Here is a 17,531-nt window from a genome sequence, read left to right as displayed (position 1 = left end):
CCTTAAACACCATTAAGTTGAAAAAATGTATTTGTTGTCATGTTCTAAACACCAATAGCAATGTCCTGGAGTGCCGATGTCCTGCAGAGTTTAGCTCCAGCTCTAATCAAGCACATTTGACCTAATCAAGATATAGAGAGATGTTTATGAAAACTAAATGGGGCGGTTTCCCGGACAGGGATTAGACTAGTCCTAGACTAAAATAAAGGGAAGAGCTGTCCAAACTGAAAACAACTAGTCAACAACTTTGTCAAAACTAGTTATATTTCCTGGTTAAACTAAGATGTAGTCCCGGCTTAAGCTAATCCCTGTCCAGGGAGCCACCCCTATGTGACTGTTAAACAGGGCTGCCAACTTTTGAGTTCAGTTTGGAGTGAGATTTACCGGGGGAGAGGGTGCTTGGAGGCTTGGCATCTTGGGGTGGTTATTAAATTATTATTAATATTATTATTCACTAAATGGTTACTAAAGAATAAAATTACGATATACATTCTTTACTAAAGTAACCATTTGCCAAACAACATATTTGTGCTATTTCTGTGTTAAACTGTTGGAAAAGTCTGCAGAAAAGAAAGTTTACAATACAAATACAATACAAAAAAGCTTTTTCTACGTCTATAGTCCTGAGCTTATTGTCTTTTTATTTTATCTCATTTAATTACTTTTACTCGCCCAAAAGTTCTTAAAAGTCTAATGACTGCTTTTTGTAAAATGTATATAACTGCAGATTTTATTCAGTTCATCCATTGAGAAAGAGGAGAAGCATAAAGTGATGATTTGTCACAAATCAATCACAAAAATATATATTTTTTGTCAAGACATATTACTATATTCTGTATATAAATATATTAATTTTTATAGATGTCAAACTCTTTTTATTTACTTCTATTTATTAAAAAACTGTCACAGCAACACGCAGACTTGTTGTGCTCGCAAACACCCACATGCGTGGTATAAATGCTTGTCAATGACGGGTATTTAAATCTGCAGAGTTTTCTGATGGTATCTGCTTACCTTAAATCGGGCAGGTCTGCTTATCATCCAGACCTTGACGCTTTGTGTGATCGACTTTATTGGTAGGTGCGCAGACTGACATCAGAGTATCGCGAGAACAATGGTAAAGGCGGGCTATTTTTTAATAGTTCGACTTGCTCTCGCGGTACTCTGATGTCATATTTCGATCAGTCTGCACACCAGTGAATGCGTCAGTGTTGGCAGTCTTGTGTTAAAGAAAGATCTTTCGATTTCGAGTGTGTGCATAGGTATCGATGTAGGTTTTATATTTTCTTTAAAGCATTTCCTCAATTCTATTCACCTTATTTTTCACGACAACAAGGGCGGCGCCATTTCGCTCATTTTGTCAACATTCTTCCGGCCGCATAGACGATGAGCAGCTGAGGCAGTGACTGAAGGCGAAGCGTTAAGCTTAAAAAGCTCACTCGAGCGCCTTTATGTTTGTTTCTTACCAATTTTAAGCCAACTGAGGAACACCCTTATCCCAAGTAATGGTTCGACTACGATGTTCCGGTAACTTTAAACCACGCCGGGTGTTGAAAAGGTGGCCAGTTTCAGGTAAGCTATCTTAGCTAACTTTGTGCTCGTTCGCCTAAAGTTAGATTTGTGAAGTCCGTTCTACAAATACACTTAAGATCAGTAACGTTAGTTTATAAAATGCAACTATTTGAATGGTTTTAATTGTCCACCTATATTTTTATATTTACGATAGTACAACGAGATATTATAGTACATTACATTCTTACAGTAGCCCACGTGATTCCCACAAGTTACTGAGATTTCAGATGCTAGTATGTCAGTTCATTCCTCATTCAGATATTGATAATGACCTATTAAACAACGTATTATTTAACACTGAAGTTAAAGGTTGTGTGTATAATGTTACTGTCTCTTTTTTAATGCATCTCTCTCTTACACACTGTTCTGTTTAAGTATGGGTGCCATTTAACGTTAACGTTATATATTAATTCTCATGATGCAAGTTTATTTTAAATACTAACATAAAAATGTTTGTGGTTATATTGTTTTCACAGATGCATTGATGTGTAGTGAAGCAGAGGACAACTGTGAGGATGATACAATCAACATGTTCCTAAACTGTGATGCAGAAACACAATGGGAGGATCCATCCGTCTCTGACCACAACTACACATTAAAATCACAACTCAACCTGAAGCAACCTACATCTGATATGGGAAAACAATGGTGCAGTTTCCCTGACAGGGCTTATCCTGGTCCCAGGCTAAAATGCATATTTGAGCTACAATAATTTAAAAACATACCTCAACATATATAAGTGCCATTGTTTTGTCACAAGATGCGCACCAGTCTTGTTTTTTTGTAGGGTTTGTTTGTAAAAACTAAAATGTCCTAATATAATTAAATCCTAGTCCTGTAAACCCTGTCCGAGAAACTGCTTCAATGTGTTGAGTTGGCACAAATGTACATATCTCTCTCTGCTGAGAAACAACCATCTTTGTGTCAGCTTTACAGAGGGTTGATATTGCATCCATTACACAGTCGCCAAGCACTTTACCAGTACATACACCAACAGCTTCCAGATAAACACTTGGGATCAGCTCCTGATGACTCCGATAAAGCTGTGTCTTAATTTATTGCAGGGTGGTCTTGCTTTTCCTGTTGTTAAGTTACATTAAACCTTCATATGTGATCAGATGTCATGCAGTGATATTAAACATTTACAGTGTGATCAGATGTTGTGCATTTATATTAAACCTTAACAATGTGATCAGATGTTGTGCATTTATATTAAACCTTTACAATGTGATCAGATGTTGTGCATTTATATTAAACCTTTACAATGTGATCAGATGTTGTGCATTTATATTAAACCTTTACTATGTGATCAGCTGTTACCTGTCATGCAGTTATATCAAACATTTACTATGTGATCAGATGTAACCTGCCATGCAGTTATATAAACCTTTACAGTGTGATCAGATATTATCTGTAAGGAATTTCTTAAACCATATGTGAGCTTTGTAGATTCCACTTAAAAGGATTTAAGTCTGCTGATTTGAAGGAATAAGTGTTGGCAAGTTTGCAAATGAATTCTATCATGGTACCACATAAAAACGAAATAGGACTGGCTAAGGTGCACATTTGCTTTAAAAAAGACGAAATCACTGTGTAAATATTGGTAGACATACTTTTAATAATTTTCAATGCTGCTCCATCAACTCCTGACAGGACGAGGTAATTAAATATGTCCCATAGGTTACTTGCCGCGGCCGCTTCATATCGTCTAACCACGAGACGATTGATGGGACAATATAAGACTATCCGAGCGTCGTATGAAGTTTTAACCGTGCTCCTAATTTAAAACATTTACAGCAGTAGCGATATTTGTCATTTCGCTAAAGTTATAGTGAACTACAAACAATCTTCTAACCACCAAACTAACCACAGAATGCACTGTGCCATATTAGCAGCGGAAGTCGGTTGACAAAATGCGGAAGAGCGAAGAATTAAAAGGGGGCGTGGCGGAATAAGGTGAATAATGTTTATTAATCATTTTTATTATTGCATTAGTAAATAAGTGCCATTGTAATAAGGATAAATGTGTGTTCTTTGCCTAATATCCTGTAGTTCACTTAAAAAGCCTGTAGGTGGCATATGGACCAAAGACTGCAGAATTCAATGTCTGCAACTAGATTAACTGCATTCATATCCTACATTACATAACAAAATATTGATTAAATAATTAAATAAAGCTGGGGGAAAATTTGACAGTTTAAATACGTTTTATTTGTTTGATAGTAACATGTGCTAGTTTCATATTACAATGAGCCTCAAATCGATACATCAATAAACATTATGTCAAATATAAAATATAATAATAATAATAATAAAGACAATAGAACAGTTTGGAATCTCTGAAAATGCTTCTTCCGATCATATTCACAATCTTTATGCTTTTGCATCCCTTTACACTTGTTTCTCAAAGCATCATGATTTACATTCACTGTTCTGAAGTAGGTTACAATAACAAAACTTTATATTACAGGTTGCCCCTCCCGCTTCAAAGTTACTGACATCGTTATTAGCCTAGAGGAAAAACTATATTTTACAATTGTATGTAAATTTTATTTAAATTTTTACATTTTCATAGATATTGTCTGAAGCGTTGAGTTCAACAGGGACATGTGATTCTGCTTTTCTTTTAGCCTGTAGGAAAAACACTTTTAAACAGATCATCTACATCATCATCATCGTTTTAGTAGTGGTTTACTATTACATGTAATAAAATAAATGAGACTTACCTTGAGCTTGGTGGACATCCTGTAACAAATTGTATTAAATTAATTCCACTAAGATTTATGTCTTAATGTATGGTATATATATATTTTTAAATAACCTACTGTTTAAATTTGTAGAGGGCAACTCCAACAGTCAGAGCATACAGAAAGACCATCAGTGCTAAGAGGACCTGGAGGGCTTTCTGTTCACTTTCTAAAATATGCATAATACACACAAGAAACTACAAATGTACAACACAGTAGACAGAGATAACGTGTTTATTTTAAAATACCTGTAAATTAATGCTGGGTTTTAACCCATCGCTGGGTCAGATCTGGATAAACCCACCTATTGGGTTAAATTATTTCACCCTACAATTTTAGGTTGACATAATTTTTTGTGATAATGTGTTTTTATACTCTCAGAAAAAAAGGTAAAACGTTGTCACTGGGACTGTACCTTAAAAAGGTCCTAATATTTGGTACAGATATGTACATTTGAAGATATATATATATATATATATACTGCTTTGTACAAAAGTATAGCCTTTTTTCTGAGTGTGTACATAAAATCATAACACATAATGTTAAGAAGATTCTGTGAAAATATAATTTTGATATTTTTAATACTGACTGAGCAAGGCCATGCCAAAAATTAAAATAAATGTGAAATTAAGGATTAAACTTAGATTAGCAGGATTTCACAGACAGGGTCACATTTAAGTTTGAATTTTTAAGAGTATTGAAACAGAATCATCACAGGATGAAAACTCACGTGCAAAGGGTGGAACGAGATAAAACTGTTGGCTGGCACTGCCTTGCATGTTGGTAGCTACACACAACACAGTGGGGTTGGCTTTGTGGGCGCAAGATAGGGTAAAGAAACTCCTGAAGCCTGTGCTATCCAGTTGCTCTTCACTAATGGATATACATGAAGAGTTAGAGACAGGACTTTCAGACAGATACCATATCAGTTTAGGAGAAGGGTTCCCATGAACCTCACAGAAACAGACAGTCACATCTGTACCCTTACAACTGGATGAGGGGGATATTTTGGGTGCATCTGAAAACATTGAGAAACAGAAAGAAATGAAATTTAAATTATGTAAATTATGTAATGCACATTCTTGTTTAAAGTCTCATATTTAGGTTTATTATATGCTTAATGTATTATTGCTGTTAAATTAATGCTTTTTAACTGCTCTCCAACTAATTTAATAACAAATAATATGGTTTAAAAAAAGTTTTTATAAATATTTTTATCAAAGGTTTTCACACACACCAAGTTTCCAAATAATCAAAAAAAAAAAAAAACATAAAATCATACACTGAACATATAAAGTGAAATTGTTTTGTGCTGTTTTGTTCTTGTTCTGTAGCTGGTAGGTAATGGTGCAGGTAAAATTGGCTCTGTGATGAAGGGGAGTAACAGTGAAGTTCAGATCAGAGATGAGCTCAGTTTGATTCTCTTGCGGTATGCTGCTCCCATTATAGGGAAGTATGGGGTAGGAACTCCATGTAAGAAGTGGTGGAAAAGAGGAGCAGAGAGTCTTAGCCGAACAACGAAGAATCACAGAGCTCCCCTCCGGCACCTCGATGGTTTGCATTAGTTCCATCTTTTGTCTATATAACCTTACTGTGGGCTGAGGAGGAGACTCTGAAATATACATATAGAGATATACGCTATTAATGCAATGGCCCAAAAAGTTTAAGCTGATTTAATGCCATTACTTGAATGGCCCAATGGCAGCTGCAACAGATCTAATATCTAGTATAAGTTATCAGTCTTTAAATACGGCAATGAATTTTAACTGTTTGTGTGTTTTTTTGTGGATAAAGAAAAAGTTTGGTCTGGCGCCCATCAAACATTTTTGTTGCAAGAATAAAGAATTCACATTTTTATGAACAGTATATCGTAACAAACAAAAACTTAAGTTACTTACCAATTACATTTATAGTTACATTTGCATACATATTACTCGTTTTTTCACTTCCATTAATGATTGCGAGCTTATATGTACCACTGTGATTTGAACGCATGTCATAAAAGATTGTTGTGCAGTTCTTCTCCGATAGCTTTCCAAGCATTTGTCCTTTAAAAAAAGGGTTAGGGCTCAACATACTGGAATTAAGCACTATACTCTGAGTATTATTTGTACTCCAAACTACTTGAGCACTAAAGTTATAAACTTTTGTGATGTAGGCATCAAACGTGCAGTTTATAAGCACACAAGATCCATTCAAAGCGTCAATCTTCTCTGGTAGATTTATACGTGGGATTATACACCCAACACCTATCAAACACACACAAACACATGTAAATAAATAAAAATCAATCAAACACAGTAAGCAAAAAACAATGTAGCTACAACATTCATTTTCTCAATATTAATAATCAAATCTTACAGGTTATCTTTAAAGAGATTATCAATAGAGATCTAATCTCAAGTACAGTTTTAAAAGGCCAAATTAGGCATAATGGTTTAGGAAATAACAGATAAACAAACCATTCAAGAGAAAACTGAGAAGAATGATTTTCCCTGCTGTCCATGCATCCATCCCTTCATAAAAAAAAAAAAAACATATATATAATGAAAAAGTGAACACGCAAAAATAAATAAAGCTTCACTCTTAAAGTAATTGGTATTATTGCAAGCAAGAGGATTGTAAAATAACATGAATGACCACCTAATATCTTCAATGTGTCTCAGAACAAAGAGTGATGAATCTCCTGTTTATGAGCAATGATGTCAAGTAGACTCCTGCAGCAGCTGATAATGATCTCAATATGTGAGACGAACAGCATCAGTAACACAATATCCAACATCCTAACATTTTAAAAATACTTCTCTTTTGATGACAACTTCCATATTTTTTAAAACTTCCCTATTTATCAGTTAAGTATTAATGTACAAGGATAAACCTTAATCTATGAGCTTATGTGCAAAGTTTAATAGTAATGGAACAACATATGGGAAAACTGATGATGAGGCACTAGAAAGAGATATCAGTAGAGAACAGGCTAAAAAGGAAGTAACAATGAAATAAAACCTAAAAATATAATGATAAATACAGTACTGTGTAAACGTCTAGGCCACCACCAGCTTTGTTGTTTTATAGTTTTAATATCCATCCATATTTTTATTTAGACTGTAAAAAATGATGTGCTAATTTTCTACACATTGTGTGTTTCATGCCATTTAAGGCGTCACTTCACGTTAAAACAAATGAAAGGGACAACACAAGCCGTGCCAAAAACAGTGATGGGAGCAACGCGTAACAAAGTAATTCCGTTACTGTAATTCCACTACTTTTAAGGTAACGAGCATGTAACAAAGTATTTTTTTTTAAATCAAGTAACGCAGTTACAATTACATCGCAGGACTGTGGTGGGCGGCACAATGAATAATAACACAGAAGGTGTGTTAGTTTAGGGACAACACATTTGTAACTGCGTTACTTGATTTTAAAAAAATACTTTGTTACATGCTCGTTACTGCTAAAAGTAGTGGAATTACAGTAACGGAATTACTTTGTAACCATTACTCCCATCACTGTTTTTAACACAACTTGTGTTGTCCCTTTCATTTATTTTAACATGAAATAACGCGTTAAATGGCATAACACACACAATGTGTAAAAAATAAACACATAATTTTTTACATTGTACAAACAGAAAATACAGGAAATATGTAAAAAAAAAAAATCAGGACTTTGTCTTCTTTAGGCATCATCCGTGTTTAGTTTGTCTTCTCTTGGGACTAGACACATGATGAGCGTTTCTGAGCAGAATTAAGTTAAAAGACTAATTTCTTTAAAATTATAGGATTTAATTTTATTTAGGTTTAAGAGATCCTACAGTTATATTGCTCAAGTGGAAGGGGAGTTTACCCTAAAAACTTGACACATCAGTTTACATTTTTATACAGTTTTTAATACACCTTCTTCAGGGAATTCTTGTGGAGCCGCATGATGTCGAACTCCTGTTAAGTAAATAAGCTTGGCCTCATTAGCACATGAGTATGGAGAAGAGGGGATACAGAGAAAACCTCAAAACAAACGCCATTGTAAACTAAACCACAGTGTTTTGTTTTGTTGGTCTGTACAGCTTCTGCATTTTATTTAGATAACCAACACGAGGAACAAGACAAAGTGAAGTGATCAGCCTAAGACGATATGTAGGCTAAGTCCAATTCACAAAAGATAGTTTGTGTTAGTTTATCTCTTTATTTTCAAACATTTTTATTTGCTCATTAATGCCGGATTCTCAACTCACATTTGTGCCACACTGTAAAAATTGCTGTAGTTAAGCAGCTGTTTGCAAGTAACTTACTGTAGATTTAAATGTATGTTATTTAGTGGTAACTGTTTGTTCAAACCCTGCTGAAAAAACAATAAAACTATTACAGAAAATTCTAATGGTTTCCATTAAAATACCAATAGGAACCATTAGCTTTTACCATTAAAACCACTAGTGTGTTTTGGGCCATATTCCATTAGAACCAATACATAGAACCAATAGAACCAATACATACCATTAGAGACCAACAAAAACCAATACTGTAGTTTGTTTGGGCCATATTCCATTAGAACCAATAAAATTCCCAATAGAATTTTCTGTAATGGTTTTATTGTTGTTGTCAGCAGGGAAGTTAAATGAACATTAAACAAGAGTGTGTCTTTACAGAATAAAACTATAAAATAACAGCCTCATGCAAAGCATTCTGTGAACCAGAAATCCTCATCAACCTTTTTCTTCCTTCAATAATTTTTGGTTTCTAGAATACTTTTCATGACGGTGTTATTTTATAGCTTTATTTATAAATTATAAAATAACATACATATAAGTTACTGGCAAACAGCTGGCAATAATACTGTAATTTCTGCAAAAATAGTACTTAAAATAATCACTGAATGATTATCTTTTAAATTGAGTAATCTTATTATTGTAGGAGTTTTAATGTTCGCTGACAAATCACAGATCTTTAGTACCTCTCCTTTGTTATGCTCACGGGATGCGAGTCATGTGAGATAATCTGATGCAATATTGCTTACTGTAATCACTTTTGCAGTCTGTTACAAAAAGGCGCCCTCTAGCTGCCATTAGCAGACCTGCAGTGATTGTGCACAAGAAGGAGAAATGTGCATGTAATTAAAACCAATACATTCAGTTAGTTCGTTAAAAGTTTGTTCCCTTTGACTGAATCCATTGGCGGTGACAATCAGTCACATAAGAGCAAGTTACTGAGAAGACATAATTAATCAAATTAATTAGGCTATCGGTATGATTTCAATACTTTTTACAATACTTTTTAAAGATGTAAAATAAATCTTTGCTGTCCCCAGAGTACGTATGTGAAGTTCTAGCTCAAAATATCATATATATATTATTATATCATGCTAAAATTGCCACTTTGTAAGTGTGAGCAAAAATGTGCTATTTTGGGTGTGTCCTTTTAAATGCAAGTGAGTTGATCTCTGCACTAAATGACAGTGTAGTGGTTGGATTGTGCAGATTAAGGGACGGTGTATTTGCAAATGTTACCGACAGGGGGAGCAAAGACAGTGCAAGGCAGCCATTACATTATTGCAGTTGAATTAACGTCATAATTATTCTAACGTGTCTTTGACCTAGTGTTTGTTGTTGATACATTATTTTTCTGAAATGATCAAATGTTTATTTTACAAACATTGTAACATTTTCAAATAGCTTTAGAGGTGTTAAATGAATTGTGTTGTAACAATCCGTATAATTAAAGATTTTTCTGAATCACTGAGTTAATAAAGATTCAACATTTTTCATGTTTAAAATTATGTAAATGAAAATGCAACAGAAACAAAACACCGGGGGTGTATTCCAATAAAGGTTTACTTACCATCAGATTAACCCTCAACTCTGGGTTACCCCAAAACTTTAATGTTTTTCAAATGAGAAAAGAATATTATAAACCAATAAATTTTTTTGTATTACATTGTATCACCTTCATTTTGCTGATAGTAATGTATTGTAAAGTCTCATTTAGAGGTCTCATGGCAGGGAATCCACCTCCAAGGGGTCCTACACGGAGCCTACAATGACCACTGCAGTACCCACCTCACCTGCCACTGGCTCTGTGCCGTGGCCCAAAAGAAGAAGAGAAAGAAGGGGATTGCAGCCCTCCACCTCAGTCTCTGCCAGGGCTCATGCCACAGCTCCAGCTTGCTGCTGTCTTGGCCCCACAGCCAACTGCAGCTTCCACTGCGTTGCCGCCAGCTGCAGTTGTACCCCCCCCCCATAGTCTCTTCGCCTGCAGCAGGATCCCCTGTGTCTATCTCCATGCCTCCGTCCGTTGCAGCTCCCCCTCTGTCTGTCTCCATGCCTCTGTATGTTGCAGCTCCCCCTGTATTTCTCTCTTTGCATCCGTCTGTTTCAGCTTCTGTTTCATTGTCTTGGTCCCCGTCTCGTCTTTGCTGCCAGCTGCAGCGCCCCCTGTCTTGGTCCTTGTCTCGCCTTCGTTGTCAGCTGCAGCACCCCCTGTCTTGGTCCCTGTCTCATCTCCGCTGCCAGCTGCACCACCCCAGTCTTGGTCCCTGTCTTGCCTCCGCTGCCAGCTGCAGCACCCCCTGTTTTGTTCCCCATCTCGGCTCCGCTGCCAGCTGCAGCGCCCCCTGTTTTGTTCCCCATCTCAGCTCCGCTGCCAGCTGCAGCGCCCCCTGTCTTGGTCCCTGTCTCGCCTTCGTTGTCAGCTGCAGCGCCCCCTGTCTTGGTCCCTGTCTCGCCTTCGTTGTCAGCTGCAGCAGCCCCTGTCTTGGTCCCTGTCTCACCTCCGCTGCCAGCTGCAGCGCCCCCTGTCTTGGTCCCTGTCTCACCTCCGCTGCCAGCTGCAGCGCCCCCTGTCTCGCCTTCGTTGTCAGCTGCAGCGGCCCCTGTCTTGGTCCCTGTCTCGCCTTCGTTGTCAGCTGCGGAAGCCCCTTGTCTTGGTCCCTGTCTCACCTCCGCTGCCAGCTGCAGCGCTCCCTGTCTTGGTCCCTGTCTCGCCTTCGTTGTCAGATGCAGCGCCCCTTGTCTTGGTCCCTGTCTCGCCTTCATTGTCAGCTGCAGCGGCCCCTGTTTTGTTCCCCATCTCGGCTCCGCTGCCAGCTGCAGCACCCCCTGTTTTGTTCCCCATCTCGGCTCCGCTGCCAGCTGCAGCGCCCCCTGTTTTGTTCCCCATCTCAGCTCCGCTGCCAGCTGCAGCGCCCCCTGTCTTGGTCCCTGTCTCGCCTTCGTTGTCAGCTGCAGCGCCCCCTGTCTTGGTCCCTGTCTCGCCTTCGTTGTCAGCTGCAGCAGCCCCTGTCTTGGTCCCTGTCTCACCTCCGCTGCCAGCTGCAGCGCCCCCTGTCTTGGTCCCTGTCTCACCTCCGCTGCCAGCTGCAGCGCCCCCTGTCTTGGTCCCTGTCTCGCCTTCGTTGTCAGCTGCAGCGGCCCCTGTCTTGGTCCCTGTCTCGCCTTCGTTGTCAGCTGCGGAAGCCCCTTGTCTTGGTCCCTGTCTCACCTCCGCTGCCAGCTGCAGCGCTCCCTGTCTTGGTCCCTGTCTCGCCTTCGTTGTCAGATGCAGCGCCCCTTGTCTTGGTCCCTGTCTCGCCTTCATTGTCAGCTGCAGCGGCCCCTGTCTTGGTCCCTGTCTCACCTCCGCTGCCAGCTGCAGCGCCCCCTGTCTTGGTCCCTGTCTCACCTCCGCTGCCAGCTGCAGCGCCCCCTGTCTTGGTCCCTGTCTCGCCTTCGTTGTCAGCTGCAGCTGCCCCTGTCTTGGTCCCTGTCTCACCTTCGTTGTCAGCTGCAGCAGCCCCTTGTCTTGGTCCCTGTCTCACCTCCGCTGCCAGCTGCAGCGCCCCCTGTCTTGGTCCCTGTCTCGCCTTCGTTGTCAGCTGCAGCGGCCCCTGTCTTGGTCCCTGTCTCGCCTTCGTTGTCAGCTGCAGCAGCCCCTTGTCTTGGTCCCTGTCTCACCTCCGCTGCCAGCTGCAGCGCCCCCTGTCTTGGTCCCTGTCTCGCCTTCGTTGTCAGCTGCAGCGGCCCCTTGTCTTGGTCCCCATCTCAGCTCCGCTGCCAGCTGCAGCGCCCCCTGTCTTGGTCCCTGTCTCGCCTTCGTTGTCAGCTGCAGCGGCCCCTGTCTTAGTCCCTGTCTCGCCTTTGTTGTCAGCTGCAGCGCCCCCTGTCTTGGTCCCTGTCTCGCCTTCGTTGTCAGCTGCAGTAGCCCCTTGTCTTGGTCCCTGTCTCGCCTTTGTTGTCAGCTGCAATGCCCCGTTTTCGTCCCTGTCTCAATTCTGCGGCCAGCTGTAGTGCCCCTGTCTTGGTCCCTGTCTCGCCTCCGCTGTCTGCAGATGCTCTCAGAAGGGAGCGGACGGTACCAATGTGTGCTGATTAAAGAGGGACAGAAATTGACTCTTGCAGAGGTTGACCTTGTGGTGGAAGGTAATCATGAAGTATTTTGTAAAGATTTGTACTACAATGAGTACATTCTTTATTCAATTTTCTCATCCGAACCTTCTCTGTCTTTCTTTAGTCGGTAGGCCTCAACCTGCTTTGTTTATTAAGTCAGGACAAGGTGCCATTTTGTCATGTTTCGGCCATGTTGACTGGTCAGGCTCAGAAGCTGCATTTGTGCAGTGGAAGCGATGGACACAGGTTGTGCTCCAGTGGAAATCTGGATCTCTATATGTGGATCCAATGTTTGAAGGAAGAGTTTCAGTTCTAAAGGAGAGAATCGAGCAGGGAGACATTTCGCTCATTTTTAATGAGACTCACCCAGATGACCAGGGCTACTATGTGTGCTTCTTTAGAAAAAATAATGACATCAGACCCACAGCAATGATTAATCTTACTATAACAGGTAAATAACCACATTGTTATCAACATACCGTAATAGTTGGCCTTCCAATAACATTACTTAATATGATAACTTCAATATTACACTTTAAGACTGTAATATGTAATAATTGTAATAATAACAATAGTTGTTGTTGTATTATTTTATATTTTATAATACAAAAATAATACAATATTTTTTATATAGTTTTTGAATTGTACAGTGATATTTTTATTTCTTCTTTTCTCATTAGAGCACATGTTCAGTGTTACTACATATTCAGGGTCACAGTTTCAGCTCCCTCTACCCAACGAGTCTCCAGTGACTCTAAGCTTTCTGCCAGATAACCTCACTGTATCTGTGTGTGAGGTAGAGGAACATCTGCTAACATGTACCAGTCATTACAAAAACCGCACACGGCTACACAACAACACTTTCATCATAACAAACATCACACCACTGGATTCTGGAACATTTATTGTGAAGGACAAAGACACTAGCAGGACCAGAAGTGTGGTCATCCTTCAGATTTTGAATAAAGGTATGTTGTGTATCCATTCCACACAGTATAGAAGAAACACAGCAGAATATGATTCTTGACTTAAAGGAATAGTCTACTCATTTTCAATGTTAAAATATGTTGTTGCCTTGGCTGGGAACTGTTGAATCACCCCTCTGTCATCTGTGTGCGTGCACGTAAGCGCTGAAGCGCGCTGTGACGCTACGATAGCATTTAGCTTAGCCCCATTCATTCAATGGTACCATTTAGAGATAAAGTTAGAAGTGACCAAACACATCAACGTTTTTCCTATTTAAGACGAGTAGTTATACGAGCAAGTTTGGTGGTACAAAATAAAACGTAGCGCTTTTCTAAGCGGATTTAAAAAAGGAACTATATTTTATGGCGTAATAGCACTTTTGGGAGTACTTTGACTCGGCGCAGTAACACCCTCCCTCTCCCATTATGAGAGTGAGAAGGGGAGCAGACTTTTCAGGCGAGTCCAAGTACTCCCAAAAGTGCTATTACGCCATAAAATATAGTTCCTCTTTTAAATCCGCTTAGAAAAGCGCTATGTTTTATTTTGTACCACCAAACTTGCTCATATAACTACTCGCCTTAAATAGGAAAAACGTTGAGGTGTTTGGTCACTTCTAACTTTATCTCTAAATGGTACCATTGAATGAATGGGGCTAAGCTAAATGCTATCGTAGCGTCGCAGCGCGCTCCAGCGCTTACGTGCACACACACAGATGACAGAGGGATGATTCAACAGTTCTTAGTTAAGGTAATAACATATTTTAATATTGAAAATGAGTAGACTATTCCTTTAATTCCTGTTATGTCATTAAATGGTACCCCTGTACTTTCTTTTTAAAGGAACGCAGAAGCTCATGTTTTATGAAACTTTAATACCATTAGTGATTGTAGTGTGTCCGCTAGTAGCACTATCAGCACTATCTGGGTGTTTGTGTCATAAACTAAGAAAGTGCAAGAGATCGATGGAGAAGAACAGGATAAAGGAACCAGAGAAAGAAACTGAAATGAATCTTCTCCAGTCAACAGAGGTCATCGTACATGAAGACACTCCCAGTTCTAATAAAAGTGCTGTCATAGAGCTTTAAGGATTTTACATTTTCTTTCCATTTTGTTTATTTTTCAAACTGTTTGTTTAATAAATAAAATTGTATGAAATATGCCATGTATTTTTACATTTTACGTAATATATTTTACATAGGCTATTGTAAAGAATAACAGATGTGTACAGAAAGAGTTACTTTTCTTTATTGTGCCTTAAAAAGCGAATGGATGATGAATTTATAGTTTTTCTACATTTTAAAAATATATTTTTTATTTCTTTCACAAATGTTTTCTATATATTGTTTCATTCATCATTAAATTACAAGGTCACCGTCAGGGATGCAAAGACACTGCAAGGCAGGCATTACATAAATGCAGTTAAATTAACAGCATGATTATTCTAACCTGTGTCTTTTACCTGTCTTTAACCTTTGTTTCTTGTTGTTCAATTATTTTTCTGAAATTATAAAATGTTTATTTTTAAAACATTGTAACATTTTCAAACAGTTTTACAGCACTTCTAATATACTGTGTTGAATTTATTTTGTTGTAACAATCCATATAATTTAAGTATTTATAAGCATAATTCACTTTTTTGTGTTTTAAAGTATGTAAATAAAAAACAACACAAACAAAGCACCACAAACATCTTTTATGGCATTGTCCAGATGGTAACTTGTGACTCTTAGAAATATTAAACATTGGTAATTATATTATTTTATCATTGATTATTACATTATTGGTTTATTATATTATATTATATTATATTATATTATATTATAGTAAAAGTGTAGTAACCATGTTTTTGGCAGATTTCTTTCAACTATTACTATAACTTCAGTTATAAAAATTTGTGATTGCAATGGTTTTACTTTAAATAAAAACACTGGTACTACAGTTAAACTATGATAAATTTCATAAGGGTAACTATGGAAAACTATAGTGAAGTGACTGGTGAATACTGCCCTCTATCGGTCACATGAAGTTTCACAGATTTCCCCTGAGACGAAACTGCAACTTTTTTGTGTTAACAACATTATCGAAATGTTGTTTGGCTGTACGGTAAAGATTTCAGATCAGCATTGAACGTGTGTTTAGTGTAAAGTCATGTCTAAAATCGTCCGTGCTTCTCCTCACAGCGCCTTTGACAAACCCTGTATCTTTGTAACTCGTACTGACGTTGGTGGGAGGATTCCTCAACAAACACCGGGTACTTAACGAGACCCAAGCGCATTTTACAACATACAAACCCGGGACACTGTTGTCTGAAAATGGCAGTGGTTAAATTCGTGTGCGCGATTATAACCAGGTCCTTTTTCATTCTGGCCGCTCTCATCGGAGTCTGGAGAGTGAACATGGTAAAAAATGACCGTATGTACTGGTTACTAACTGTCCTTTTTCTTCCTCTGGTTGTGGAGATGATCGTTACTTTGAAACGAAGAAAAGGGCAAGAGTACAAATGGTAAGTTTCATCTTTTCTCTTTAACTTTACACAGATTTGAAAAATGTATCCACCACACTCTTGCATATTTCCAGTTCATTCAATTATAGGTTTGTTCCTTTAAAGGTCTAAAAACGTTCCTTGCACATTTCCAATGTTCCAAAAAACAACTGTTTTCTATATTTACTTTTTTACTTGTAAATGATAGAGAAACGTTGCATTTTATTATTTTAAGACTGTTATAAAATATTATTTCTGAATGTTCTGTAAAAAAAATTGCTTTAGAAAACACTACCCTGCTGGAAAAAAACAATAAAACCATGGTTTCCATTAAAGTACCAATAGGAACCATTAGCTTTTACCATTCAAACCACTACATTGTAGTGTGTTTTGGGCCATATTTCATTAGAACCAATATAGAACCAATAAAAACCATTATAGACCAACAAAAACCAATACACTGTAGTGGGTTTTAGGCCAGTGTCCCAACCCTGGTTCTCGGGCACCCCCTCCCAGAAAGTTTTAGATGTCTCCTTATTAAACACACCTGATTTAACTCATCAGCTTGTTAGGGATACGTCTTTACCATTTTGGAAGGAGGTTGATGAGTCGAATCAGGTGTTTTAAATAAGGAGACATCTAAAACTTTCTGGGAGGGGGTGCCCGAGGACCAGGGTTGGGAAACACTGTTTTAGGCCATATTCCATTAGAACCAATACAATTCCCAATAAAACCAATTAAACCATTATAATTTTCTGTAGGTTTACATGTTCATGTTTTGTTTCATTTTAAGTCACCATTATGGTGATCAGTGTTTGTCAAACACTGGACTCTTTGACTCTTGGCCCTTGACTTTTGCTGCTAGTTTTCCCCTGTATGGATTAATTCTGTGTGTATAAAACACATTTGTTATGATAATGTAAATGGTGCAATTGTGGTAGTTGGAACATAATGGTAAAATATAGCTGCAAGCAGCGATGGCGGGCCCTCGCACGTTTTTTTAACGCTACACGGTGCCTCCGAGAAAACGATGCACGGTGGGCACGTGCATCAAGTGGGTAAATATCAGTGGACTATTTCATGTTGCTACTGACCAATTTGGGTATTGTAGGTAAAAGAAACCCCACATTTTAGACAAACGGGGGCACTAGTGAGCCACTTAATAGACACGCCTTTATCTGACCTTTTTGTCAACACTTAACAGCCGACAACTCTGATGTGTGTGCCAAATTTAAAGTTAATCTAAGCATGCCATGAGCCTTAAATATGCCTGAAATTAAAGTAAAGTTTGAAGCGTTGCCATGGCAACAGCGTTCGAGATGTCAAAAAATCCTTCGCAATTTAGCATCTACAATGTCTCAGCATCATGTTGACCACTTTTAGTGTCAATCGCATAAACATTCTAGGAGGAG

The 17,531-nt window shown here is 38.5% G+C and overlaps 2 protein-coding genes and 1 long non-coding RNA gene across 4 annotated transcripts in view; 1 reads left to right on the top strand and 2 right to left on the bottom strand.

Annotated features, from left to right (window-relative positions):
• Nucleotides 1–3,538: 3,538 nt before the first annotated feature.
• Nucleotides 3,539–6,048, bottom strand: LOC129418015 (hemicentin-1). The gene is made up of 5 exons (XM_055172921.2): nucleotides 5,602–6,048; nucleotides 5,050–5,337; nucleotides 4,398–4,488; nucleotides 4,299–4,317; nucleotides 3,539–4,203 (listed from the first exon to the last, which is right to left on the bottom strand). Exons 1-5 carry the CDS (start codon nucleotides 5,942–5,944, stop codon nucleotides 4,126–4,128), a joined length of 819 nt encoding a protein of 272 aa, XP_055028896.2. The 5' UTR covers nucleotides 5,945–6,048; the 3' UTR covers nucleotides 3,539–4,125.
• Nucleotides 6,049–6,223: 175 nt separating this feature from the next.
• Nucleotides 6,224–7,154, bottom strand: LOC141365169 (uncharacterized). The gene is made up of 3 exons (XR_012370341.1): nucleotides 6,963–7,154; nucleotides 6,782–6,835; nucleotides 6,224–6,568 (listed from the first exon to the last, which is right to left on the bottom strand). It is a non-coding gene; the product is annotated as an uncharacterized lncRNA (long non-coding RNA).
• An 8,451-nt stretch (nucleotides 7,155–15,605) lies between these two features.
• tmem26a (transmembrane protein 26a) overlaps nucleotides 15,606–17,531 on the top strand; it is a 36,833-nt gene continuing 34,907 nt past the window's right edge. The window contains exon 1 of one of the 2 annotated variants that reach the window (XM_073869327.1): nucleotides 15,606–16,140. In XM_073869327.1, the coding sequence (XP_073725428.1) occupies nucleotides 15,950–16,140 (191 nt within the window). In that variant the 5' untranslated portion in view covers nucleotides 15,606–15,949. The remainder of the gene's footprint in view (nucleotides 16,141–17,531) is intronic. The other variant, XM_073869326.1, reaches the window with a different exon arrangement.

The sequence above is a fragment of the Misgurnus anguillicaudatus genome, chromosome 7, assembly GCF_027580225.2.
Source record: "Misgurnus anguillicaudatus chromosome 7, ASM2758022v2, whole genome shotgun sequence".
Classification (NCBI taxonomy): Eukaryota; Metazoa; Chordata; class Actinopteri; order Cypriniformes; family Cobitidae; genus Misgurnus; species Misgurnus anguillicaudatus.
The sequence above is the reverse complement of the archived record's forward strand: the minus strand, read 5'-3'. Positions and strand labels throughout refer to the sequence as shown.

What these genes read in the sequence shown, in the direction of transcription:
- LOC129418015 (XM_055172921.2), bottom strand. Translation starts at nt 5,944, where the DNA reads ATGTATATTTCAGAGTCTCCTCCTCAGCCCACAGTAAGGTTATATAGA. An exon ending in TTTCACTTTATATGTTCAGT is followed by an intron (nt 5,338 to 5,601) that starts GTATGATTTTAT and finishes CAATGTTTTCAG; the next exon opens with ATGCACCCAAAATATCCCCC. An exon ending in TCTCGTTCCACCCTTTGCAC is followed by an intron (nt 4,489 to 5,049) that starts GTGAGTTTTCAT and finishes TGCATATTTTAG; the next exon opens with AAAGTGAACAGAAAGCCCTC.